The following is a 22,287-nucleotide window of genomic DNA, read 5'->3' on the forward strand; positions in this document are numbered from 1 at the left end:
TCTCTTCCTCTCCCCTTCCCCTCCCCCTCTCCTCTCCCCTTCCCCTCCCCTCTCCCCTCCCCTCCCTCCCCTCCTCTCCCCTCCCCTCCCCTCCTCTCCGCCCCCCTCCCCCTCTCTTCTCTCCTCCCCTCCCCTCCACTCCTCTCCCCTCTCTTCCTCTCCCCTTCCCCTCCCCCTCTCTTCTCCCCTCCCCTCCCCTCCTCTCATCTCCCCTCCTCTCCCCTCCCCTCTCTTCCTCTCCCCTTCCCCTCCCCCTCTCCTCTCCCCTTCCCCTCCCCCTCTCCTCTCCCCTTCCCCTCCCCCTCTCTTCTCCCCTCCCCTCCCCTCCTCTCATCTCCCCTCCTCTCCCCTCCCCTCTCTTCCTCTCCCCTTCCCCTCCCCCTCTCCTCTCCCCTTCCCCTCCCCTCTCCCCTCCCCTCCCTCCCCTCCTCTCCCCTCCCCTCCTCTCCACTCCGCCCCCCTCCCCCTCTCTTCTCCCCTCCCCTCCCCTCCTCTCATCTCCCTTCCTCTCCCCTCCCCTCTCTTCCTCTCCCCTTCCCTTCCCCTCTCCCCTCCCCTCCCTCCCCTCATCTCCCCTCCCCTCTTTTTCCCTCCTACTCCCACCCCATCGCTAATGCTCTATCTCAGGTCTGCAGATATATCTGCAAAGTGTAAAGCACCAGATATTTGAGGCTTCGCAGGCCAGGAAGATGCTACGTAGGTGCTTTAAGAGCAGGAGACAGACTTACTCTTTCTGATGAAATTAAAAATCCAAAAACGGGTATGACTTCTTTGTAATACAGGTCTACTAACAGAGAAGAAGGATGCTTTGGGGAGGGATATTTTGCTGATTGGGGAACAGCGTTCACGGTTCTCATCACGGACGCAATCGCAGGCTGCCATCTGTAAAGCCATTCCCCGCGTGCGCCCATGCAGGGCGGGGTTTGGCCCGAGGGACAGAGCCTGGGACTCCTGCTCCGTCTCAGCCCCCGAGCGTCCCTGCCTCCCTGCCTCTCCCCCTGTGCACTCCCTGGGGTCTCTCCTCAGCTGTCTCCCCCTACACTTGCTGTCCCCTGACACCGAGGCCGATCGGAGGCTCTGAGCGGGGGCTCCTGGCTCCCACGCGGGGGGCCTCAACCCTGCACTATCTCATTCTGTGCCTGGATGCCACAGACGTCAGTCACGCTGTTCCCCGCCTGGACGGCCCCTCACGGCCGGTCCCCTCCTCTGCTCTAGTCCACACCGGAGCTGGGCAGGAGGCCTCTCAGCCCATTTCCAGGTCAGGAGCCCGAAGCTCAGAGAAGGTCAGCGACCTGCCCGCACAGACCCGGGAATCAGCAAGGAATCCGGAACCAGCCCGGGGCCTGTCCACCCACACTTGGCCCCAAACTCCTAGCGAGCACGCCCTTGCTCTGTCTTTCACCTTCTCGCTCTCCCTCCTTTCCTTGCCCTCGGGGAGCCCCCGCCCGTGAGAAAGTGCCCCAGTTACAATAACTGCTGGACAGTGGGCCTGCCAGGCCTGCAGGGCTGAGGGCGTCCCTGCTGCGAGCCAGCGAGCCAGCGGGAGCCTGGGACAGGCAGTGGGGTTTCTCGGCCTGGGAAGCGGCCTCCCAGAGAGACCCAAGGCTCAGCATTCACCTCTGAGCTGCTAGCAAGCAGCACGGAACCATTTTCCCCCGAGAAAGTAATGACTGTAATCATTCGTCAGGGTTCCCATCCCCGCTAGAGGACTCAGAGGAACACAACCCCAGGCCCACTGCCGTTTGCTAGAAGCTACTTGCAGGAGCCCCCCCCCCCCCCCCGCAGAGCCTCCAGGGAGGCTGCTGGGCTCCCCCCAGACCCAGTTCTGCAAGGCGTCTTCACAGCTGCTGCACATCCCAGCCGGCTGGGGAGAGGGCACGAGTGACGGTGGCAGGGGGAGGGCGACCAGGGCCAGGGGGCCGCAGACAGGGGCACGCTCCACGGCCTGTCCCGTCCCAAGGTGTCTCTGTGCTGGGCTAGGAACGGGGTTCAGGGGATCCCAGTCTTGTCCCTGTCCCTGAGGAGCCCTGCCCATAGCTGGGGGGGCAGCCATTGTAGCGGGCTGAATGGGGACCCCAAAACTATATGGCCGTGTCAGTCCCCGGAACGTGTGACCGAGACCCCATCTAGAAAAGGGGTCTTTGCGGCTGTCATTGAGTGAAGGCCCTTGACATGAGACCACACTGGATTGTCCAGCTGGGCCCCAGATCCGGTGACGAATGTCCTTTGGGGACAGAAGAGGAGATACGGGCCCAGAAAGGCAACAACGTGAAGACAGGGGAGAGGTTGAAGAGATGTGGACACAAGCCCGGGGCACCGGGAGCCACCAGAAGCTGGAAGGGACTAGGGAGGGTCCTCCCCTGGAGGCTCTGGAGGGAGCGCACCCTTCCCACACCTCGGTTTTGGGCTTCCGGCTTCCAGACAGTGGGGGAACAGATTTCTGCTAGGTTAAGCCCCCCTGTTTGTGGTGCGTCCTTACAGCCACCCCGGGAGTGAGTCGTTCCCGGAAGCGGGCGCAGGTGTTAACACATCGCTTTTGGGAGCCGGTGCAGGTCTGCTCAGACCCAGCCTGGGCGGGCCCGGCCCGTCCCTGCCATCTGCCATCTCGGGGACGTGAGGTTTCCGTGCTGTTTACTGCTGGGCATTCTCGTGGAGACCAGCGGGATAGGACAGAGAGATTCCTGAATGAAGCGAGCCAGCGCTGGCCAGGTCCGCATGCGATCTGCCCTCAGGGTGTTGGGGGAGGCCTCTGCACGCAGCACTGGGCCTCCGGGAGGCAGAGAGATGGCACCGTTCGTGGGAGAAGGGGCTGTGGTCCGCACGCCCTGGGCCCCCCTCACCTCCGGAGCGTGCCCGGTCAGCCTCGGCTCTGGGTGAGAAGTGAGGCCCCGTGGGCAGAGCTCTCGGCGAGAGGCTGGCTCACGGTGCACGCTCTGTTGTCAGAGGGCTCCGGGCAGGTGTTCACGACTTTTCCTCGTTTTGCTGTCCCAGGTCCGAGGGGTGAAAGGAGTCTTCCTGGCAAACCAAAAAACCAATGGGAAGGTGGTGACACTTATAACCTACAACAAGGGCCGCGACTGGGACCGCTTGAGGCCACCCAGCACGGACATGAACGGAAAACCAACCAACTGTGAGCCTGTGAGTCCCTCTCCCGCCCCACACCCTCCCCGGGGTGGGCACAAGTCGTCCCTGAAGGGGCCCTGGGCGTCCCGGGGAGGGCCCCGTCTGAGAGACGGGAACCACGGGCTTCTCTGGGCGTCGCGGAGAGGGTCCAGGGGAGCCCCTTGCTTTACTGGAGGCTTAGCTGGAGGTCAGAGAGGGAAGAAGCATCAGTCAGCACTTAGCACCACACGGCTGCGTAACAAGCGGCCAGCGACAATCCTGCATTCTTCAGCTCCCGGCTGAGCTCAGCCACGCGCTCTGTGCACCTTGGCAGGGCCCCGTCACAAATGTGGGGGTTGGTTGATTTCAGGGCTGGTCTGCTCCCTGTATCTGGCCTCCTCCTCCCGGGACCGGCCCCGGCACACTCTCATGGCCGTGGCCGAGGTGCAGGAAAGTGAGCAGACACATGCTGAGTAGACAGGCCGGCACGTAGGACCAGGGAGCGCATCCCCAGTGGGGGTGGGCCGGGGCCACAGCCCAGATGTCGTGAGCTCCAGGCCGGTCCTGCTATCCCAGGGGTGCCCGTCCCGTGAATACCAGCGGAGGCCGTCCCGCTTGGCCACCGGGAGATGCGGGCAGCACACAGGCCCGTGTCTGTGAGGCTGGACAGATGGTGTGCTACGGGGGCCTGGCCTGAGAGACGGGCTGCTCGGCGCCCCGCAGACTTGCCTCTCCTCGCTCCCTGGGGAGCTCACCACCGCCACCCGCACCTGGGCCTTCCCCAGCGGGGGAGTGGGGGGCGGTCTGGAGTTCGAGCAGCACAGGGCTGCAGCCTCCGGCCAGGTGCCTCTGTCAGTCGGTGCCTCTGTTGAAAAAGGAAACAAGATGATAAAAATCAGTGCCTGGGCCTCGCGGGGAGGACGAGAGAGAACAATGCACGGTCTCTGGTGGGAGCAGGCTGGAGAGGCAGAGCACATCCCGTCCTTTCCGGACTGCCCCCCTTCCCACGCCGTCCTGTAGTCTGGAATGCCTTCTTCCTTTTCTTCGTCCAGCAAAGTCCTATTCACACTTGAAAACCCTGCCCGGATACTCCCTCCACTGAGAAGCCTCCACTGGGCACACTTGCTCCTCTGTCTTCCACTGGCCCTGACTGTAGGTCCTTTGCAGGTAGGGACTGCGCTCTGGGGGTGCCCGAGCCCTTCTGTAGCTCTGTTCTCTCTGCACAGAAAGAATGACAGTGTCTATTTGACAAGGATATTCTTTCAACAAAGATAAACGGGTACCTACTATGTGTAAGGTGCATTTCTGGGTGTTTGATGATTATTTTTTTTAAAGAGAGAGAGCATAAGCAGGGGAGAGGAGCAGAGGCGCAGAGAGAGAGAGAGAAAGACAGAGAAAGAGAGAAGGAATCTTAAGAAGGCTCCGTATTCAGCACAGAGCCCCCAGCACTGCAGGGCTCTATCCCATGACCCTGGGATCATGACCTGAGCTGAAATCAAGAGTCAGACGCTCAAACCGACTGAGCCACCCTGGTGCCCCTGTTCTGGGTGTTTAGAAGACGTCAACACCCCAAACACATCCTGTCCAGATCTCTGCAGGGCCTCTGAATATGGTAGGCCCCCCGCCCCACCGGCCATGGTGTGGACACAGCCCAGGCAGAATCGGTTCCTTCCTCTACCTGGGGACGCTGACTCCCGAGGTCCCCCGGGGCAGCAGCCTCAGCCTGGCGGGGACGTCCCGTGAGCCCAGGCCTGGGCTGCCCTTCACCTCCTGCGCTCAGCCCCCGACGACGCCCTCCCCACTGGTACGGGAGCAGAATAGCCCCTGGGACCCGTGTGGAAGACGCATTCCCTGCCGCTTGTGCAAACCCCCTTCTGAGACAGGATTGCCGTGAAGGGCTCATTTCTGTGTTGTCATCATCAGCAGAGTTAGGCCATATTAATCCGTCAGAGCAAGCTTTTGCCAAGAACAGAGTCTCGTCTGCGGCTGCGCAGCGTGGCCAGGAGATCACCTTCGTGAGATGTGTGAACAGAGGGATGAGGAACAGCCGTAACCGTATCACCCAGAAATAGCAGTAATCGGGCATTTTCCCTGACAATCTTAGCGTAGATGCCGTGAAAGAGTCATCATAGGGACCCTGACACGTGTGTGATTTGTCCTAACTCTGGGTCACTAGCCCTCCCCCCCCCCCCCCACCCCGGGGCCATCCCAGGGCTCCGCGGGGAAGGTTTCCCTGCCGGGACGGGGACGCCTTACGCAGAGGGATGGCACGATCAGATCTGTTTCCGGAGAACGCCTATTTGGAGGAGTTTTGAATCTGTTCACACCTTAATTCAGAATGAAAGCCCAGTAGGTTTGCAGCCCTTCTCAGACCTGGGGCTGAGTCACGAAAGGCGCTGAGAATGGGGAGCCGGGGGTCCCCATGGGCCTCCCTGCGTGGCCCGCCTCACACCCACCCAAGCCCCCCGCGGGCACCCGGGCCCACCTCCCCCAGGACGGGACATTCAGCAGAACGGGACTCCTGTGACCGCAGCCTCCCCTTGGAGTCTCCCGCCCCGGCCCCTCTCTGACCTCAGGGTGTCTGAGCGCCCCGGGGTCGGCCCCCCACGGTTCTGTCTCGCCCCGCCCACCCAGCCCTCCATCAACTCAGTCCAGACGTGGCCGGAGGGCTGTTGTAAGGCCTTGTCTCCAGCTGTCGAACCCCAGCAGAGCCCCCCCCACACACAGCAGCTCCAGGACCGGCTGAAAGACATTCGTCAGCAGCCCCTCCGGGCTCCGAAGGGGACCCCAGCTCTGCCTGCACCTGCCAGCATCCTGTGGGCCACAGCTGACCGCACGGAACCCCGAGGAGTGTCCCCCTTTAGGCCCAGACAAGTACCCAGCATCCAGGGTAGTCCACTGGCGGGCGGGGGGGAGAGGCAGCAGGCTTCTCCGAGACGGTGCCTCTGCCGTCGTGCTCTGCTCCCTGTGCGTGGTGATTCTGTGTGCACAGTGCCTCGGGGGACGTGGGCAGGCCTGGTGGCAGCCCGGGGAGGCCCTCCTGGCCCACCGGGGAACCTCGGGCTACTTCCCCTTCTCTGCCACGTCCCTGGTGAGGCTCCTTTCTCTTCTTCTTTTTTTTAATTTAATTTTATTAGTAGTATTATTATTTCTTTTTACGTTACATCCCAGTTAGCATATAGTGCAACGATGATTTCAGGAGCAGAACCCAACGATTCATCCCCTACGTATGACACCCAGCGCCCATCCCCACAAGTGCCCTCTTCGTGCCCCTCGCACATTGAGCCCCTCCCCCTCCCCCAACCCCTCCCGTAACCCTCAGTTTGTTCTCCATGTTTATGAGTCTCTTCTGTTTTGTCCCCCTCCCTGTTTTTAGATTATTTTTGCTTCCCTTCCCTTATGTTCATCTGTTTTGTCTCTTAAAGTCTTCGCATGAGTGAGGCCATATGATATTTGTCTTTCTCTGACCAATTTCACTGAGCATAATACCCTCCAGTTCCATGCACGTAGTTGCAAATGGCAAGATTCCATCCTTTTTCATTGCCAAGTAATACTCTGTTGTATATGTATACTACATCTTCTTTATCCATTCATCCATCGATGGACATTTGGGCTCTTTCCAGACTTTGCCTATTGTCGATAGTGCTGCTGTAAACATGGGGGTGCATGTGTCCCTTCGAAACGGCACACCTGTATCCCTTGGATAAATGCCTAGTAGGGCAATTGCTGGGTCGTAGGGTAGTTCTATTTTTAGTTTTTTGAGGAGCCTCCGTACTGTTTTCCAGAGCGGCTGCACCAGCTTGCATTCCCACCAGCAGCGCAAGAGAGATCCTCTCTCTCCGCATCCTCGCCGACATCTGTCGTTGCCTGAGTTGTTCATGTTAGCCGTTCTGACAGGTGCGAGGTGGTATCTCAGTGTGGTTTTGATTTGTCCTTCCCTGATGATGAGTGACGTTGGAAACACCTTTTTCTTCTGACTTAGAACTCTCTTCTCCCCCTGGGAGCCGCTCTGCCTGCAGACGTCGCAGGGATCTCCCTGCCCCGTGTGTCTGGTCACCAGATGGGGAGGGGGAGAGAACTGAGTGGTCTCACCATACCCCCTCACCAGTCTGCTCTTCAGGCACAAGGAGTCAGGGGGAAACCCGAACTGGGAAAGTCTTAGCACACTGGTGTGAGGGGGGCGGGTTCGTCCGTTCGACCCATCCCCCGGGCTCTCCTCTACTGACTCTGACTCGCGCTCACCTTCAGTGCGGGCCCCCGGGGTCTCCGTCGGGAGGGACGCCAGCACCAGATCCGCTACCAAAGTGGACTTCTGCAGAGGGGAGGGGCCCGCGCTCAACTCGTCACCTTTCTCTTTTTTCTTTTTTACAGCTTTGGGGACAAATAACTCACACACCATACGGTTCACCCACTTAAAGTACACGGGTCAGGGGTCTTCTGTCTACTCACAGAGACGTGCGGGCCGTCACCACAGCCCATTCTAGAGCAATGTCTCCCCAGAGAGGACCCGGTCCCCCACCCCTCGCCCCCCAGCCCAAGCCCAGCCCCCGGCCGCCACTGGTCTGCTTCCCGTCTCCATAGACCCCCTGGCCTGGGCATCTCACACGAATGATCACGCTGCCTGTGGCACAGCTCACACGTCTTTAAGGGCCCAGCAAAGACGAGGGAGCCTGGTCCCAACTGGACCGGGCCCTGGGCTGCCACCTGGTGCCGCCTGACCCGGGTCGGCGTTTCACTTTTAACTTAGGATAATCTAAAATGTGCTCAGTCCGTGGCCAGAAGAAAGTGCCCCAAAACATACAAGGATGAGACGAAGCATCTCAGACAGAGGTCAGCAGGTGGGGTGATGTATCCCCGATTAGCAGTGTCTAAATTAGAATTTGGATCCCTGAGTGCTCAGTTCCGCGGTATTTCTAAACTGGAGATTTTTCTAGGAAATAAAGAAGGCCAAAGAAACGATTACTTTTCTTATAAGTAAGCAATTAAGCAAAACCTTGTCCAGGGGGAGAGCTGGACCCCGACGTTCTCTCCAAAAGCTGTGCTGTGTTAATCCAGTAATCCTGTGAAGGAGAGAAACGGAGACTCAGAGACACTGGGCACTTTTTCCAGAGTCACACAGCTTTCAGGGGGTACGAGGACTCAAAACCCAGCCCCTCCTATGGTCCCACATATTCCAGGTCTGTGGAATGCCCAAACTGGGGACTCCAGGAAGGTTGCCGCCCGAGTCTTTAACCCAAGAACCCATTTGAGGTCTGGTGTGTGACGGGAGCTCTGGTGGCCCTCCTCCTCCGTCTCCTGTGTGTCAAGGTCGGCTCAGCCGGCTAGACCCCAGACCCTATCACCTCTCAGCCTTCGAGAGGGATGAGAGAGGAAACTGATGTCGGAGGCCTCTGTGCAGGCAACCCCTGGTGCGTGGCTAAGTCACTGCCCGTTGCAGCCTCTGGCGCCCTGGAGGGTGTTATGCAGAGACCTGGGACCTTGTCCTGTGGCTCTGTATTCTGTCATGGGGCTGCCAGAGGGCTGTGGGCAAGAGTGCGGTCTTGAGCCTCTGTGGCCTGGGGAGACTCAGGGAGGCCACAGTCTACGGAGCACATCCTTCTCAGCTCGTCTGTTCTCCCCGGACCCCCAGTCCCGCCCAGGGGTGAGCTGGGGTGCAGGCGGCCAGGAGACAGGAGAGGGTAAGGGGTCTGTTCCTGCTCCTCCTTCTGGGAGGCTCCTGGCTCAGTGACCCTGGGGAGACAATGCAGGCTCAGAGTGTGGACACTGGATCCAAGCAGCCTGGGTCGTCGCCCCAGCTCCCTCCACCACTGCCCTTGGGTGTGTTGCTTAAATGCTCTCTGCCTCAGTTTCCCCACTGGTGAAATGGGGATGGGAGTGGGGGATGTGGAGAGTGTCAGTGACCCACACCTCACGTGGTGCTAAGCTCGGTGCTGGCAACAGAGGCAGCTGTCAGCCGATGGGAGTTGCCACTGAAATGATTATTACAACGGGTTTTCCTGCCCCTCTAGCCAGGGCACCCCCCAGGGCCACCCTCAGGGTGCCCACTGATGCTTGCCAGTGGGCTCTTCACAGAAGGCACAGGGCTGAGGGTGTGTTACAGCCATTATCTGGTGCCTGGGCTACTGTGGATGGATGGATGGATAGATAGATGGATGGTGGTGGATGGACAGATGAATGGATGGATGGGTGGATGGATGGATGTGGGTGGGGATAGATGGATGGATGGATGGATGGATGGTGGATGATGGACAGATGGACAGATGATGGATGGATGGTGGATGGGTGGATGGGTGGATGGATGAATGGATGGATGGGTGGGTGGATGGATGGATGGATGAAGGGATGGATGGATGGATGGATGATGGATGGATGGATGATGGATGGATGGATGGATGTGGGTGGGGATGGATGGATGGGTGGCTGGATGGATGGATGGATGGATGGGTGGATGGATGGACAGATGGATAGATGGATGGAGGATGGATGGATGGATGGATGGATAGATAGATGCTGGATGGACAGATGAATGAATGGATGGGTGGATGGATGGATGTGGGTGGGGATGGATGGATGGTAGGTGATGGACAGATGGACAGATGATGGATGGATAGATGAATGGATGGATGGTGGATGGGTGTTTGGATAGATGGATGGATGGATGGATGGATGTGGGTGGGGATGGATGGATGGTTGGATGGATGGGTGGACAGATGGATAGATGGATGGAGGATGGATGGATGGACGGATGGATAGATGGTGGATGGACAGATGGATGGATGGATAGATGGATGGAGGATGGATGGATGGATGGGTGGATGGATGGATGGATGGATGTGGCCATGGGCTGAGCAGGCTCCAGGAGTCACATTCCATGACCTGGCACCACACGTGGGAATGCCCACTGCATGCTGGGAGTGCTCTTGTGCTGGGAGAACCCTCCCCTGGAGAAGCCTGACTGGCTTTATCCACAAACCGGGTCAACCCGGACCTGCTGGTCTCCACCCCCTGATCAGCCTCAGAGCCTCCTTCCTGCCTTCCATCCCCTCCTCTGAGGTGCCCCTGGCCCTGCCTTCCCACCTGATAAGCCTCAATCCTACCTTTCCTCGGAACACTTCTCCCACCCAAGTGCTGACTTTGGCTCCCTTCCCTCCCTTGCAGCCGGACTGCCACCTCCACCTGCACCTGCGATGGGCAGACAACCCCTACGTGTCGGGCACCGTGCACACCAAAGACACTGCCCCGGGCCTCATCATGGGCGCAGGTAGGAGGAGCCATCACTGCCTGAGGGATGCTCTCAAGGGTAGAACTGGATGGCCATGGGCCTGGGTCCTTGGTGTGACTGTTGGGGGCAGGGGGCAGTGTCTCCAGGAAGCTCATCAATCATGGCACAGCCCAGGGGTGAACGCGTGGTCCACAGTGGGCACGAGATACGTGCTGCTGTGTGGGAAAATGGATGGATGGATGGATGGCCAACTGAAGGATGGGATGGGTGAGCCATGGGGGATAGGTGAATGAATAGGTGGATGGAGGAAAGAGTGGACAGTTAGATGGCCAGATAGGACTGATCACAGAATGGTGAGTGGATCAACAGAAGGATGGATGGATGCATGCGTGGATGGAAGGATGGATGGATGGATGGATGGATGGATGGATAAATGGATGGATGGATGGATGGATGGATGGATGGATGGATGGATAAATGGATGGATGGATGGATGGATGGATGGATGGATGGATGGATAAATGGATGGATGGATGGATAAATGGATGGATGGATGGATGGATAAATGGATGGATGGATGGATGGATGGATGGATGGATAAATGGATGGATGGATGGATGGATGGATGGATGGATAAATGGATGGATGGATGGATGGATGGATGGATGGATAAATGGATGGATGGATGGATGGATGGATGGATGGATGGATGGATAAATGGATGGATGGATGGATGGATGGATGGATGGATGGATGGATAAATGGATGGATGGATGGATGGATGGATGGATGGATAAATGGATGGATGGATGGATGGATGGATGGATGGATAAATGGATGGATGGATGGATGGATGGATGGATGGATGGGAGAATGATTTGTGTCATGGCTGACATGTATTGATCCCTGAAGAAGGTTCTAGTTTAGTCGGGGAGAGAGACACATGCAAGTAACATGAGGAAAAAAATCAAAGCGTAGACTGGGCACGTGCCTGTCTACACCCGTAAACCAGAGCCTCCTTCGGGGATGTGTACAAGTACACTGATAGAACAAGGCCTAAAATAAGGATTATTTGAGTTCTTTCGAAATGGAAAGCATGTGTTGCGAACGTGTATTGCCAGGTAGTGGCTGGCATCATATTTTCCTTGTAATGTGCAGGGTTATGTGCCCTCCGGCACCCAGCGCTGGGACAGCCCTGCCTGCTCCCGCCGGCTCCCATGGGGGTGGGAGCCCTGGGAACCACTGATAGGAAGGAAGGGAAAACGAGGGAATGTTCTTCATGCTGGCAGTTGTCCTGGACAGGCCTTTCCTCCACCCAGGCACTGAGCTCTTAACCGCTGCACCAGCCCTGAGAGGTGACTCCCCACCCCCTCCTCCCAGGAAGCTCCAGGTTGCTGGGTGTCACTCAGGAAGCCGACCCAGGCTCCTTACGAGGGGAAGCCCCCAGGGCACTCCTGCCTCCCAGCCCCTCAAAAGCACTGTCCTGATTGGCTGAATCCCCAAATTCTTGACCAAAATACAAAAGGCACAATTTTAAATGTATCTGTGGCTCAAAGGCCTCAAAAACCCGGAATGAGCTTCCTGGCTGCCCAACAAAGCAGTGAGGATCTGGAGGTGTGTCACCGGGAACCAACCGGCCACGCCCGAGGAGGGTGGCCCAAGGCAGCCTCCCTCCCTCCTGACCTCCTTGCCTCTCTCTTAGTCACATCCCTGGACCTCAGTTTCCCCACCTGTAAAATGAGGGCACCGCCTCCGGGATTCTGCAGGCCCTTCTGCACTGACAGCCTGGGGACACGTTCCGTGAATGTCCCTTTATCTGTCCCCGGTGTCTGTTAGGTGACTGGCAGCCTGAAAGCTCTGGTAGATGGAGCATGGAGAGCAGACAGCGTCCCTTGAAAGACAGACATGGGCACAGCTGAAATTACAGACCGGGGTCCGCCTGCTGAGTAGCGCTGACACGGCCACATTCACCGCGGCTCCGCGTGCGATGCGTGCGTCCCAGCGCGCCTGTTGGCATCTGGGGGGAGATAATACCCCCGTCATCCCGCTCATCTGTCTAGCTGGCTCGTTTCACTCATTCCGTGGCCATTTCTCAGCACCGTTCGTTTGCCAGACGGGGGAGGACACGGGGTTCGGCACCTGCCCCTCTGCCCCTCCCTCGTCGTGCCCCTTCCCGCCTCCACGCTGCCGACCGGGCGTCCCCTCCACCTGGCACGGCCTTTCCTCTTCCCTTGGGCCGAGCACATTTGTCTCTCCGGGCACAGCTCGGGGTCACTGCCTTCAGGAGTCTCCTCCTGATGGCCTTCCTTCCCGGGTCCATCGGCCGTCCCCTGTCTGCTCTTACGATCCCTCGGGCTTCCAGATATCCTGGCTCAGCCTGTGGTTGCAGGGCATGCTTCTTCCCCTGCTGGATTGAGAGCTCTCTGGAGCAGGGGCCGTGGTTGACTCATCTCGGGCCTCCCTCAGCTCTGCACAAGGCTCGACAGACAGCAGGTGGCCAGAAATGCTGTTGAATAAGTGCAGGAATGGAAGAGTGAGTGGAATTGGTGAAGGAGAGAAATGCGAGGATGGAGGGATGAAAGATGAGTGAATGGACAGGTGGATGATGGACAGACAGGTGGATGGATGATGGATGGACGGATGGACAGACAGGATGATGGATGGATGGGTGGAGGGATGGATGGATGATGGACAGATGATGGATGGATGGATGGATGGATGATGGACGGATGGACAGGTGATGGATGGATGGATGGATCAATCAGTTGATTGATCAATGATGGATAGATGGACAGATGGATGGATGACAGACAGATGGATGGATGATGGATGGACGGATGGTTGGACGGATGCATTGGTGCTTGGTTGGACCTCAGGAGAGATAGCAAGCAAACAACCCCTCACCACTCTGGTTGGGACTCACTTTCACTCATCTGAAGACAATCCATTCCCTTTGGAATTTTCCACTGACATCTGTACTTGACTCTGGATGAGATAGTCCCGAGAGTGCCCCGTGAATAATGCTGCAAATTGAGAGTGACGTATGAGTCACCCAGGGCAAGGGCCTCTGGGGCTCCAGGCAGGAGTCCAAAAGGGCTTCAGCATCACCTCAGGTCCCCATCGTCTTGGGGGCTGTCACCCCTGGTCCCTGCCAAGACCACAGGGGCAGAGCGGAGGCCTGCCAGCTCCAGCTCATTGGAAAATCTGCTCATTCCAGCCCTTCCCAGGGGACTGTCTGGGGCAGGCTGGGCTCAGCCCAGAGGCCACCATGACCTTCCTGGCACCTGTGCTGTGTGAGGTGGATACTGTTCCCTCCATGGGAGCCCATTTGGACCGTTTCCTCATCTGTAAGCTGGGGTTGGCGTGGACACTGAGCGGGGCGTCTTCCCACTGTGGCATCACCCCAGGATTCAGTCCGAGCCTGTAGAGGGCCTTGAGGGTGGTGGCCCATCAGCCAGTCTGGCACTGGGCTCACGTGAACCACGGCCAAGGGGGACCTCCTGGCGGCCCAGTCGGTTTGGTGGCCCCTTCACACCACCCTGCAAACGTCCACTCGACAGATGTTTAATGAGCGCCTCCCCTGTGCCTACCGTGCCTCTCACCTGTACTGAGCCGCGCTGCCGGACTTCTGGTCGCCCCCGCAGCCAGCCCCCCGAGGGGCTGTCTCCAGATGCAAACCCAGCTGTGCCCTGCCCCAGCTCAAAGCCGGTCGGGGGCCACCCCGACCCCATGCCGGCCCAGCTGGAGCACGTCCTTTTCGCCAGTCCCTGATCAGCAGCCCACATGTATTCTTGTACACTCGATCCCTTGGACGCCTCGAGTGCCTGGGTCCCGCCTGCACCCGGGGCCCTGCCGGAGCCGCGAGGCTGGCTGGCTTTGGGCAAAGCGAATCCTTTACTGCACAGACTGGGACCCAGGGCCCAGGCATAGAGGTTCCACAGGCGGGTCAGTGTAGAGAGAGTACAGAGAGGGGCACACCCGCGGATGGCTTTCGGTGTGAGAGAGGTAGACCCGGGGCACACGTAACTCTTGCGGGGGGCTGTGTCTGGGCACAGACCTTGGTAAGGCTGGCTGACCCCCAGGGCGACCTTGCCCCTGTTCCGGACCAGGTAACCTGGGCTCGCAGCTGGTGGAGTATAAGGAGGAGATGTACATCACGTCCGACTGTGGGCACACCTGGCGGCAGGTAAGGATGCGGAGGCCTGGCACATTCCGCCCCCATTCCACGGAGACGCCCCCCCCCCCCCCCCCGCTGAGTCTGGGCTGGTGGGGGGGGCTGGGAGGCGTCCAGGGGTGATGGTTCGAGGCAGCAGTAATGCAGGAAATGGTGGAACCTGCCAGGGCTCCCCTGTGCCCTCGTGCAGGGCCTACCTGAAGCTGACATTCCCAGCCTGCAGAGCTGAGACGGCGAGGGCGGGCGGGCTGCTGGTCCCGGGGGCTCCGGGCAGGGGCAGTGCGGCCACGAGGCCCAGTGCAGGGCCGGGGCTCCGGCCCGGGAGAGGCCTGTGTGCCTCTACACCAGCTGTTTGCTTCCCGCACAAAAGGCCTCACCGGGTCCACCCGCCTCCACAGAGTGACTGTCCCTGCATTAAACACGTAAGAAAATGCGCCGAACTTCTGTGTGCATCTACCCTCCCAGACCGTGTCCGAAGCTCTGTTTCAGGGCAGGGTTTGCCTGCCTGAGGCCCCTCTGGCGGCCCCTCCCCCAGGTAACACTCGGGACAAATGCTTTACTCCCCAAGGTACCCAGTTTACCTAGAGCCTTAGTGCAAGGCCCTGACATTTTTCAGAATATGCAAGAAACAAGGAATTTTGAAAAGGGCAAAAGAGACTTAGTTATAATGTTTCTATTTCACCAAAACTAGTGAAAGACGCCCAAACTTTCTTAAAGGTCACCTTCCGTCCATTTATTACAGAAACATGCACCCCGTTCGGGTGAAACAGACAAGGTGCTCAAATTTCATAGAAACTGACTGCAAGACATTCATGGTGGCCACTGTCGTTCAGCAACGGGCTGAGACTCCACACTTGGGAATGTGGGAATCGGAGGGGAGAATGTTGATTCTGGTGCAGCGGCGGGGGGGGGGGGGGCGGGAAGCAGGGGCAGGAGGGGTCGTCTGGCCTCGGCGGGGTGCGGGGGGCGCCCACGTGTGCGGAGGAGGAGAGACCCTCTGGGCTTGGAGTTCGCCGTGGGGGTGGGAGGCGGCGGGGGACGGGCTGTGACAGTCACAGAGGGCACCGCTCAGCTCAGGCACGTGGTCAAGGATGTAACAAGATGTGTCTGGGAAGAGGACTCTCGGAATATGAATTACAAGTGACGGCGTGTACAGCTGCTTAATGGACATAACCTTTTCAAAACACAAGTTCCCGAGGATGGTAGAAAAGCAAAACAACGACCAGAAGACGTCCAAAGAGGGCCCTCCGAGTCTGGGGTGTGGGGAGGCAGGGGAGATGGGGACCAGAGACCGCCTGCCCCTCCCCCCGCGCCCCCAGCCCTGCTGCCTGGGGGCTGATCGAGGCACAGAGAACCATAGCTCCGGGAGCTCCAAAACCCCGCGACCCCACTGGGGAGGGCTGGACCCCGGAGCCCCCTCTCGCGGAGTCCCAGGCTGATGGGAATGGAGACGCGCTGGGGGTCCCCTGCGATAGCTGGGAGGCGCCCCCATCTTGGGGGTGGGGGGGCGCGGGGAATGTCGTCCAGGGAGGAGCCGCTGGCTGGGTGTGCACACGCATCGGCGGGTGGGCCCGCGAGTGCCTCCCGCTCTGGGACAGTCAGGCTCTGAGGACCCGCCCGTGATGGTTTCGTGGCACCACACGCTGCCGCTCCACGGCCTTATCCCCCGGGAGAGAAGTGAATTCGGCCCCCAGTGGAGCAGGAATGAGGGTTCCGGCCGCGCGGGCAGAGGCCTCTGCAAGTTCAAAGCATCAGGAACAGCGCCCTGGGGGAGACAGATGCGTTTGGCGTGGGACTGGCAGCTCAGGGGTCCCCACGCGGCGAGGAGGCTGGCTTCTCCTTGCATATTCCCCGGGACGGGGAGCTCACTCTCTCCTGGAGGAGGGGCCCGGCTGCTTGGGAATTCATTTTCCTGGGCTGGGCCTCTGCCCCTCTGGTCCGTCGCCCCCCAGCGCCCCCGGGAAGCTGCGAAAGGGAAACGTGTTGCCATCGCCCTGCTCGTAAGCCTCCCGACTAAGCCTCCGGTGCCTCGCCGCCGTCTGCAGGAGGAAGTCCCGCCCGCTGCTGACACGTGTGCCCTCACTGCCCAGCCCGGCTCAGGGGCCTCTGCCCCCCGGACCCGCTGCTCTCTCGAACCTCCTGCACACCCCCCACGATGCCCCGGCCCCCCTCGGATTAGCCCAAGCGACACTCACACTGCCACCTGCACCCGGGAGCGCCCGCTGACTCAGACCTGCACCGGATGCGTCCAGAAACCTTGCCCGGGACCCACCCCTGCGGTGGCAGAACGCGGGCTGAGTACTGAGTGAGAGGGCGTCTGAGTGGGTGTCACTGTGACGGTGACCTGCCTCCTTGGGGCCTCTCCCCGGGCCCAGACTGTCATCCCTACCCCTGGACCCCAGCGCCCAAACAGAGGAGACCCGGAACACTGGATCTGCTGGATGAGTGAACAGTTGGGGTGGAAAAGTATGAATGTTTCTTCCGCACGGTATCCTAAAATCCGCAGACCGTCCCCTCCCTCATCCAGGAAACTCTACCTCTGTTAATGTGGCCTCCAGCAGCACACTTATCCCAAGCACCGTTAAGATTGAGGACCCCAGGTGCACCCACTCCTCTGACCCCTGCAGGTGGGGGGGGGGCTGTGAGTCCAGGGAGGGTGCCCGGCAGGGGTGTGTCCGCGGGGCACCCAAGTTAGTGCTGTGAGCCCCCACTGCAGCCTGCAGCCTCGTTGCACACAAAACACAGCCTGCCCTCCCACTGCGGGTGTCCCGCTCATGGAGACAGGAGGCCGTGGACTGAGTCAAGGTGGGGGCTGGGTCCGAGAGCCGGGGTCTACCCTGGATTCGCCAGACAAGCCACCGGGTGTCTCTGAACCTCTGGCCCCTCTTTGCAAGATGGGAAGATAACCTCTGAGCGTGGTTGCCACTAACGGGACCCTGGATGCACACACAGCAGGGCCACCGTGGCCACCACCCCCGCGCCCGTCCTCATCCCCCTCCCCCACGCCACCTGCACACGTGTTTAAAAACTAGTTCATAGACACCCAGCCCCCTCTCCGGGCTCTCCTGGAAAAGCTGGCCCACGTTTCGGCAGGGCGCTTGGAGCCGGCCCCCGCCTGGCCCGCCTCGCTCGTGCAAGGTGCCCGCCGGCGTCCTAGAGGCCCCTGATGGGTGGCAACCGTCCCCGGCAGGGAGGGGCTCACCCACGCCTGGCCCTGTAGGTTCCCCTTCTCTGGGTCATTTTGCCTGGCCTGACATCCTCCGGCTGCAGACATGAAGTAGGGGAGAGAGCGCGGGCTCTGGGGTTCATCTGCTAACTTCCCACCATTTCTTACGAGGGGCCTTTCTTCTTTATTCAAGCCGGAGTGTTTCCTAGAGAACTCCTATGAGCAATGGGAAACACCGGCAGGACTGTGGAGAAGGTGAAAATACCTGGGGAAGGGTTTCGTAGACCAGGGGGACAGCACGTGCAAAGGGCCTGTGGTGTGTTCAGGGAAAGGCAGCCAGGGTGGCTGATGTGTGGGGGCAGGAGGACGTAGGCAGGGGCATCTCCTGCAGAGGCCTGGAGGCCATGAAAGGGTTTGGGTGGGATTCTGAAGGCCGTGGCGGGCCACTGGAAGGTTCTGGTAAAATTTTACATTCCTGACGTGAGGGGCATCTTCTCTGCATCCTCCCCACCGCGTCCTGCCGGGTCTGGGAAAATCCAGCCTCCACGTGAGGAAAGACTCAAGTTGGAGGGGCGGGAAGAAGGCGCCGTCCGATGTTCTTTGGGCGGTTCCCCCGTTCCTACGCGCTCATTTGTCCTAGAACGTTCCCTCCCCGAGTCAGGGAGTTTTCCGGGTCTGTCTGCCCAGGCCAGAGCAGGTGCAGCCGCGGGACCGAGGGGCCGGCTGAGCCCCGCCTGTTCCGGCCTCGCCGGGCACTGAGTGGGTCGTATCACCACCGGCTCGGCCCTGCCCTCCCTGGCTCACGAGAAGCGTCCCCAGGCCCCAAGCTGCCCGTGCGGGCGGGAGGCGTGGCCAGCCCCCTCGCCAAGGGCTCACTGAGACCCTGGGCAGCTGGCACGGAGGAGCGGGCTGGCCCAGGTGAGGGGCTGGGGAGGGGTGGGGGGTCCCGGCTCTTTCCCGACTCCCCCCGAGTTCCCTGCGCTCCCGCCACAGAACCACAGGTCCTGACGGCCGACGGGGTGGGAGGTGAGCGGGCTCCGTGAGGGGGCCGCTTCTGGGAGAGGTGCAGGGTGAGCGACGGGACAGGGGATGCCGGGGGGGGGGGTCCAGACCCTTGCTCGCCGTTTGGATCCTGTGCTCACAGAAGATCTAGCGCAGGCCCTTTGCGACCTGGCCTGACCCACCTGCCTGCTGTGAGGTCCTGGCATGCACTGCCCCCCCCCCCCAGGCCTCAGCTTCCTCATCTGCGAAATGGGACCCGATCCCAGGGCCACCAGGGCTATCTCCCCCTGTGTGAACCGTGTCCAGGGCGCCAGGCCTTTTGTCACCTGAAGACGTAGCGGCCACTCATTCATTCATTCACTCTCTTACTCACTCATTCATTCATTCATTCGGTCATCCATCCCCCACACAAGCTCCGCCCCCAGCTCTGAGCTGAGCCCCAAGGACCACAAAGATGACTCAGAGGCAGGCCCTGCCTGGGCCGAGCTCCCTGGCTGGAGGAGACAATGACAAATAGTGTAGTTGGTGCTGAGGCTGTGGGCCCAGAGGCACTCCCCACCCGGCCTGGCTTCAGGGAGGGCTTCCTGGAGGAGGCAGCATTTGAGCTGAGTCTTTTTAAAAAAATGTTTTTTCTTTAATGTTTTATTTATTTTTGAGAGAGAGACAGACAGACAGAGAGAATGAGCAGGGGAGGGGCAGAGACAGAGGGAGACACAGAATCCGAACCAGGCTCCAGGCTCTGAGCTGTCAGCACGGAGCCCGATGCGGGGCTCGAACTCACAGAGCTGTGAGATCATGACCGGAGCCGAAGTCGGACGTTCAACCGACTGAGCCACCCAGGAGTCCCTTGAGCTGAGCCTTAATGTCAAATTGGGGTTTACTTGTCCTAAACGCCCTGCTGACTTCCGTGATTTCTTTCCCGACGTCACGCGTCCCCGTACAGGTGCGTGAGCTTTCCCTGCAGAGGGCTGGCTTCCTGCGTGTTTATCTGCAACTTAATCTCTCGCGTCACTGGTCTAGAAGCTCGTTCGTTCAGGCCATGCGCACTGAGTCTGGGGGGTGCCGGAGAGCATGGGGGGGGGCCCGGGGGACACGGGGAGCCCTGGGCCAGCTTCCTGGGGCTGCGTGAGGACACCTCTGCCCCCAGAGAGTGACCCACCCTCAGAGCGTGGCCCGCCTCTCTGCAGGTGTTCGAGGAGGAGCACCACGTCCTCTACCTGGACCACGGCGGCGTGATCGCAGCCATCAAGGACACCTCCATCCCCTTGAAGATCCTCAAGTAATGCCATGGGGGCCCAGCTCGGGGAGGGGGCATTGCAGGGTGGGTGGGGTTCCTCCAGCTGGGAGCTGCCCCCGGCTGGGCCTGGGGACACAAAGAAACAGGGGATGGCAGCACAGTAGGGTCCGCAGCAGCGGGGGGGGGGGGAGGGCAGAGGAACACTTGGGGCTGCGGGGCCCAGAGGAGGCCCCCATCCCGGCCTGGGGGAGCAAGGAGGGCTTCCCAGAGGAGGTGACTTTCAAGCAGCAACAAGAGTTAGTCCCGTGGAGGAGGCAGGGCCAGGCAAGGAAGCCGGCAGCATGTGTCCAGGTGAGAACAGGTTTGGATGGGCTTCTGACATCTAAGGGGCAGTTGTGGGGAAAGGAGGGCAGGCGTGAACTCTGGACTCGGAAGGCAGAGAAGGCAGAGCCGGGGGAGCTGCTCGGAAGCCAGTATCACTTTAGTCTGAAAAGCAGTTTTCTGCGTTGCAAGCCGGTGGCACCGTGATATGATGAGTTGGGAGGCAGAACGCCCCTGTCCCTGGCCTGGCAACGCCTGGGCTGGGCTCAGGCACCAGGGGTGGGGGTGGGGGCTGACCTGGATGCTCCAAGCCCAGACGACTGCAATCCAGGGGCTGAAAAGCAGCTGTAGTGTACCCAGAAGGCACGCCCAGAACGCCTCGGCTGTGCTGTTACTAAGGAGATGCTGTGCCCCCGGGAAGGGGTGCAGGTGCGGCCCGGACCTCTTCTCCCAGCCCCCTCGGCTGGGCAGCACTGGCCCCCCGGGCTGGGGCGGGGCTGGATCCAGCAGGGCCGCTGGGCCTGGCCCCAGGGAGTGCTCCCGCCCGCCTGCCTGCGGTGGTGACGCCCCTTCTCCTGGCAGGTTCAGTGTGGACGAGGGCCTCACCTGGAGCACGCACAACTTCACCAGCACCTCCGTGTTTGTGGACGGGCTCCTGAGTGAGCCGGGGGACGAGACGCTGGTCATGACGTGAGTGCCCACGGCAGGGGGCGGGCAGGTCCCAGCCGACCCCCACGGGGACCTTGCTGCTCCGAGGCGCGTTCAACAGCGGCCTCCCCACCCCCTCCCTGGCCTCCTCAGCCCATCTCCACCCTCACACCTGCCTCCTTGTCTCTTACTGTCCACGGTTCCTGTCATCCCGGGGGACGTCCACCACCTGCCCAGGATCGCCTGGCCGGTGAGGCTTTGAAGCCAGTCAAGGGCCAATTCTGGGCCACCTGCCCCAGGCTGCCTCTGGAGCTACCCTCCTCCTCCCCCTCCTCCCCCTTCCTCTTCCCCCTTCTTGTCCCGCCTCAACCCCTCCTCCCCCTCCCTCCTCCCCCTCCTCCCCCTTCTTCTTCCCCCTCTTGTCCCTTCTCCTCCCCCTCCTCCCCCTCCTCCCCCTCCCTCCTCCCCCTCCCTCCTCCCCCTCCCTCCTCCCCCTCCTCCCCCTTCCTCTTCCCCCTCTTGTCCCTCCTCCTCCCCCTCCTCCCCCTTCCTCCTCCTCCTCCCCCTTCTTCCTCCCCTCCTCCCCCTTCCACCTCCCCCTCTTGTCCCTCCTCCACCCCTCCTCCCTTCTCCTCCCTCTTCTTCCTCCCCTCCTCCTACCCCTTCTCCCCTCTTCCTCCTCCTCCTCTTGTCCCTCCTCCCCTTCCTCTTCCTCCCCCTCCTCCTTCTCCCCCTCCCCCTCCTCCTCTCCTCCATCATCATTATCATGAACTCTTGGCACCTGGAAGGGCTCAGAGGCACGCTGTGCAGAGCTGACCTGACGCCCAGACGGGCCCATGCGGGGCAGGGCCAGGCCGGGGCCCGGGTCAGGCGGGGCCTTGAGGCCACAGGGAGAGCTCAGACCCACTCCGGGCCAAACGCTGCGCTAGGCACCGTGATCCCTGTTGGGATCTGAGAGGCTGGGCCTGAAACAGGTGCCCGGGGCCTGACTGCTCCCACCCAGACACCGGGGAAAGTGGGGTCGGGCCCTGGAAGGCTCCTTCCTGGGCAGTCTGACCTCCCGGGGGCTCGTTCAGGCAGAGCTGACCCACAGGCCGGGCCAGGGCCTGACACACTGCATTTCTACCAGCTGCCTCCTTCCTACGTGTGCCTGGCCGCACTTGGGGCGACACAGCAGGGCTCTGTGCCCTCTTCTTGCCTTGTATTGATGACGCCTGTACTGGGGAGACCGAGGGTCCCCAAAATGCACATCTACCCAACACCTGTGACTTTCTTTGGACATGGGGTCTTGGCAGATGTGATCGGCTGGGACGAGGTCACGGTGCAGTAGTCGGGGGGCGGGGGGGGCCCTAACCCCACGACCTTATGGGGGGGAGGGAGGCCGACAGACACGCAGGGAGAGCGTGACCGGGAGG

At 60.5% G+C, this 22,287-nt stretch overlaps 1 protein-coding gene across 2 annotated transcripts in view; it reads left to right on the plus strand.

The window, feature by feature from the left end:
* The window catches only part of SORCS2 (sortilin related VPS10 domain containing receptor 2), a 452,327-nt gene that overhangs the window by 401,326 nt on the left and 28,714 nt on the right, over positions 1–22,287 (plus strand). For both annotated transcript variants that reach the window (XM_042985024.1, XM_042985025.1), the window contains 5 exons: positions 2,992–3,138; positions 10,261–10,363; positions 14,434–14,510; positions 19,854–19,945; positions 20,807–20,914. In XM_042985024.1, coding sequence (XP_042840958.1) covers positions 2,992–3,138; positions 10,261–10,363; positions 14,434–14,510; positions 19,854–19,945; positions 20,807–20,914 — 527 coding nt within the window. The remainder of the gene's footprint in view (positions 1–2,991; positions 3,139–10,260; positions 10,364–14,433; positions 14,511–19,853; positions 19,946–20,806; positions 20,915–22,287) is intronic.

The sequence above is a fragment of the Panthera tigris genome, chromosome B1 (assembly GCF_018350195.1).
Source record: "Panthera tigris isolate Pti1 chromosome B1, P.tigris_Pti1_mat1.1, whole genome shotgun sequence".
Classification (NCBI taxonomy): Eukaryota; Metazoa; Chordata; class Mammalia; order Carnivora; family Felidae; genus Panthera; species Panthera tigris.